Source organism: Spermophilus citellus (assembly GCF_964194105.1).
Source record: "Spermophilus citellus genome assembly, chromosome: 8".
NCBI lineage: Eukaryota > Metazoa > Chordata > Mammalia > Rodentia > Sciuridae > Spermophilus > Spermophilus citellus.
In genome coordinates, this window is record NC_138189.1 from 91,903,440 (window position 1) to 91,909,150 (window position 5,711).

The window sequence follows — 5,711 nt, forward strand, 5'->3', positions numbered from 1 at the left end:
AAAAATTGTGTGGTGGGGGAATTCCATGAAAATAGTTGGGATAACAGTAGAGTAGAACAAAGGGACAGTGGGGGAAAGGAGGAGGGACAGGAAAAGGGAGGGACTATGTAATTAAATTTACCAAATTATGCTATGAACATATATGAATATATTACAGTGCGTTTCATGTAGTATATTCATATAAAGCACCAATTTACAAAAACACAAATAAATAAAAAGAAGACAAATAGAAATGAGGAAGAGAAAAAAGTGAGACAGAGGACAGGATTAAAAAAAAAGGAAATACTAGCTGAAATCCATTTTCAACTCCATTCCTACAAGAAAAAAAAAAAAAAAAAGAAAGAAAGAAAGGAGGTGGAATTGCATCAAGGAACACTATCATTCAGCCAAACTATCAAGTCTACTCTTTCTTGTGGTTAGGGATGTTGAGTACATGTGTTCTATACAAATGTCATCCAAAGTGATATCTGTCATTACCATGTCTGGAGGTTATAAAATTGGTGTATAGGTTGTATACTTTATTTCCCCTTCTTGTCAGTGGAATGAGACATGGAAGTGACCCCACTTCAACTACATATACAATAGCAGTGCCCTGATGCAGTAGTTGACAAACAGCAACCCATTGGCCAAATCCATATCTTTGCCTATTATTGAAATTTTATTGGAACACAATTATACTTATGACATGTAGTCTAAGGATACTTTCCCACCATAATGGCTGCCCTGAATTTTTGCAACAGAGAATATACATCCTGCAAAGTTTAAAATATTTACATTATTCCCCTTTATACACAGAAGCTTCTGTGTCCCTACAATGAGAAATGGAAGAACAAGATGGAAGTTGCTTGTATCTTCAAATGAGTACACTGGGCAGAGGCATACCACTACCAGGAGTGATATATGATGGAGAAATTCAGTTTTTAAAAACCATTATATTGGGCTGGGGATATAGCTCAGTTGGTAGAGTGCTCGCCTCACATGCACAAGGCCCTGGGTTCAATCCCCAGCACCAAAAAACAAACAAACAAACAAACAAAAAAACCATTATATTATTGCACCTCCTGTTTATAAAGAGTTTTGTGTTTTCCTAAAGTAACCAAGTCAAAAAAGAATACACAAATGATAATCAGTAAGAAAAGAATATAAATAAAATATCTAATCTATAGTGTCCTAACTCTACAACATAGCTATACTTTACTCTCAGCAATTTTTGTCTTTCAGAATAAACATCATGGAAAAACATATTATTTTAAAATAAGAATATCATTGTCTGATTTTTTTTTCTCCAAGCCAAACTGTATCCAGCTTTATTAAAGATACTTTTCTTTTTTTTTTTTTATAAGAGAGAGTGAGAGAGGAGAGAGAGTGAGAGAGAGAGAGAATTTTTAATATTTTTATTTTTTAGTTCTCGGCAGACACAACATCTTTGTTTGTATGTGGTGCTGAGGATCGAACCCGGGCCACACGCATGCCAGGCGAGCGCGCTACCGCTTGAGCCACATCCCCAGCCCCTAAAGATACTTTTCATAAACAATCATGGTATTTCAGGCAGGACATGGGCAGACAATCGTTAACAGTATACAACAACTTTCAAACTCCCTTCTTGAATGGACTACCAAAATCAGAAAGCCACTATAAAACCCAATGAAGTCTTCATTTGATGCTCTGAATAGGGAAAGTTTAGACTGAGGGTTGACATTTCACATTTAGCATGTTGTTTAACAACTTTTCACAAGCCGACCCTGACTTTCAGGAAATGAAAGGAAATGGCAAAAATTATTAATCTGAAGATCCACAATCTAGAAAAGGAACTGCTGCTCTTCTGCGGGACACTATTCTCAATGACATCACTGGAAAGTCCAGATGGCCCCACACACTGGTAAAACCAACTGTTGGGAATCAGGTCCCAACAGGTTTAGGGGAGTTCAGTCTATGCCGATGGCAGAGAGGGACAGGAGGACATACAGATGAGTTTGAGTTTTTCCATACCACAAGGCATTTGTGCCAAGTTGGCTATGTGTGCCAACATCAGGGAATCCCTTCCTCTTAGGAACAAAGAGGAAGTCTCTCAAAACTAGTAGTGAAAGGTGTCTTCCCCCACAGCAATCCAGCTTTGGAGATATTCTACTAGTGACATATGCTCCTTCCCCCGCAAAACAACAATGAAGTGTTCTGTGTGCTAACAACATAGCTTAAAAAAAAATTAAAACAAAATTCTGCATTTTTATAAAACTTGTTAAAAAAATGGTATTTCAAACTGTACAGTCACCAGAAGTACACAGTTATCAAAAACGCTCGCACTTCACTTGGCATCTCCAGCACCTTCAGCTTTCTGTGACTGCTCTGTTTTGGCATCTCCATTTTCTGCAGGGTTATTCCCATCCTTGCCAGTGTCAGCTTTTCCCTTCTTCCCTTTGGGTACCTTCTCTCCCTTCTTTGCAGGGGCCTTTTTAGGCTTGGGCTCTGGCTTTGGAGGAGCAGGTTTGGCAGACAACCTTGCAGGTCTTCTCTGTGGTTGGTCTTTCACCTTGGCTTTATCTCCTTTAGCATCCCCTTCAGCCTTTCTCTTGGGCATGGTGGCCACAGTGCCGAAATGCAGGCGCTGGACGCGGGGATGCAGCGGCGCGCGGCTTTGGTCAGTCCGGGGGTCGTTCTTGCCTCTTCTTCTTCACAATGCTCCTCATTGTTTGATTTTTATAACAGACATTTGAAGAGGTCTCCTTGAATTTAGAATTAATATGCAGGAAACATAACTAACTAGTTTTCACAAAACATCTATTTTGCAATGAATGCTCACCTGAAGAGCTCTATGAACATTTATAAGTTTTTTTAAAATTTAATATACCAATAATTTTACATATGCAGTTTCAACATTATTAGCCCAAAGGTAATAAACATTTTTTTTTATTTGCTCGGGACATATACTACTTCTCTGACTAACAAACCAAGTCATTATTGTCAAAGTTGTTCTAAAAGCTCTCAGATATTTAGAAGCAGATATGTAGAGAATATTTTCTGACATTTTTAAGTTTTTTCAAAATGATATAACAGATTAAGAATGTGAAAGAAATAATGTTATTTCCAATTATAAGTTCAATAGCTCTCAACCCAGTGCTGATTTGTTTAGTGACAGAAATGAATCAATAGCTCTCAACCCAGTGCTGTTTATAAAGAGTTTTGTGTTTCGTTTAGTGAAAGAAATGAGGACTCCAAAATTCGACTCTCTGTTCATTCCTTGTTTCCAAGATGTATGGTATATGGAGAATGATAGATTTTTAAACACTACTTTCAGAATGTAAGAAGATGTGAAGCAAAGAGAGAAGAAACACATTACTCAGTAGAAGAAGTTATAAAGTTTTAAGTCTAAAACTAGAGAAATTCAATTTACCAAGAACACAAATAATAATATTGGTGAGGGTGTGGGGGAAGGGTGTACTGATCCATTGTTGATAGAACTGAAAATTATTACCACCACTTTGAAAAGCAGTATGAAGATTCCTCAAAAGACTAGGAATGGAAAATAATAGAAAGTTACAAGTAAACTATAATATTTAAATAACACAGAAATTATTTTTCTTATTATCAGAAGTTTTAATAATAATAAAATACTATGTGACAGCAACACACACAAAAAATTATAATATGAAAAGTTAAATACATACATAAAAGTCAGGAGAAGATATCACAGATTGAATAGACCAATGACAAACCTACATGACTAATAGGAAACACTGATTGAAATTAAAAGAAAATCAATGCAGTGCCAAAATATGCATAATATGTGCTCATTTTCCAAATAGACTATCTGCAATAATCAAAATACAACAAAAATCTAACTATATCGTATTTGCTGTTTATTTACTTGACTCTGATTTAATTAAGAAGAGAAAAAAATATTTACATCAATTTGGATTGTTTAAAGAATCCCTAGAAGATAAAAGAGAGAAGCTCAGAAAGTCTATAGAAGGAAAGGAAATGAAGCCAACTGGAGGTACGCTCAATATCACCCAACAGCTGCTGACCCTCAACACCTGAGGTCACAGCTTCCACCATGGATACTGCTTGAAATGTACATCACTTGGTTCCACTGGCAATGCTTCTACTATTTCCCATAAAAACTTCATGCTATGGATTCCACTGATGACAGCATTATGCATTTTACATGAATGATGCTTGTTTGCAATACTAAATCCTTCATACAATTCAGAGGCAAAGGCCTCTGAGGTGGAGTGAATTTCTGGTCTCTTAGTTGAAAGGGTCCATAAGGAAAGTGAATTTCTAGTCATTTTGGTATTTTTAGTTAGAGGTAAACTCTGTACACATATGGTAAGAATTTCCCAAAGAAAATTATTGTGTGTTAGAAAATCAAAAGGAAAATATTTCCATAATAATTCACACTTTGGCATCATAGTAGCCAAATAAATCTTTTTTTCATATAATTTTACTACCCTTGACCATGTTCCCACTAACATTTCAAATATCCTTAATCATCACACTGTAGACCTCAAGATTCATTAACTCAATAGTAATCTCTAAGTCAAATATTTTTGGATGACAGCCATTATTTTTATAGTTTCCCATACTCAAAATTTAAAAAAAATCTGTAGATAGATGAATACTACATATGTCTCTTTATATGTAGAAAAACAATGTATATTTATATGTGAAATAAACCACAAATGTATATGATATATAATTATATATTATACCTGCACATCTATGTGTCATATATCTATATGATATATCTATGTTTATATACACAGTCATGTACATACATAACAAAGTTTTATACCACAAGAGCCTGTACATACAATGTTATTCTATTACAATTACAATGAAATTTAAACATTCCTTTCATCTAGTGACATAGTTGTCATTATAATAATAGAGACATTACTCACATGTTTGTGACTATTCTGGTGTAAACAAACCTACTGTATTTCCAATTGTATAAAAGTGCGGCAGTCTGGCTGTGCACAAAATAACCGAGCCACCACAAAAAAACTTGTAGATTCCAACAGCAACTCTTTATTCCCGAATCTCACCGGCACTCTACATGCACGTTCTGGGGAAAATACACACCCTCCACCAGGCTCTGCGTACCAAATACCCTCTGCATCCCGCGAGAACTCAAAGGGAACTCAAGGAGCGGGCGCCTGAGGCAGCAGGATACTCCCTATTCCCAGCAGGATCCACCCTAAACCTGGAGCCACCCTAATCCAGCAGGATCCACCCTAAACCTGGAGCCGCCCTAATCCCTGAGCAGGGTCACCTTTCAAACCCAAACTCTCAAACATTCATGCAATGTCACTGCAAATGACCTGGGTCCAAGGCAAGCCCATTTCCACAATGGAGAGTCCTCCCTCTAAGCAACATTGAGTAGGCTGACAAGGAAATTGCCATGTGTCATTCCTACTTGGCTATGGCTCTCAGCATAAAAGGATAGCCCATACAACTATGTACTGTGCATAATACTTCATAGAAATGATAAACAAATATATTACTGGTATGTGTATTCCCTATATTGTACTTTTATAATCATTTTAGAATGTACCCCTTCTACTTAAAAAAAATTGATTTTTGGTAAAACACTAGGCGTTGTAATAAGCAGAAGTCTCATATGTCTCATATTACTGCTTCCCTTGATTGTGTCATTTTCTATTGTGAATGATGTAATACCAATTTGTTTTATTCAGCATGGCCCTGGGAGA

The 5,711-nt window shown here is 36.4% G+C and overlaps 1 protein-coding gene across 1 annotated transcript; it reads right to left on the reverse strand.

Annotated features, from left to right (window-relative positions):
- Positions 1-2,302: 2,302 nt before the first annotated feature.
- Positions 2,303-2,611, reverse strand: LOC308654821 (non-histone chromosomal protein HMG-17-like; the record flags this gene model as incomplete). Its single annotated transcript, XM_081304508.1, has 1 exon — positions 2,303-2,611. Exon 1 carries the CDS (start codon positions 2,573-2,575, stop codon positions 2,303-2,305), a length of 273 nt encoding a protein of 90 aa, XP_081160634.1. The 5' UTR covers positions 2,576-2,611.
- Positions 2,612-5,711: the final 3,100 nt, after the last annotated feature.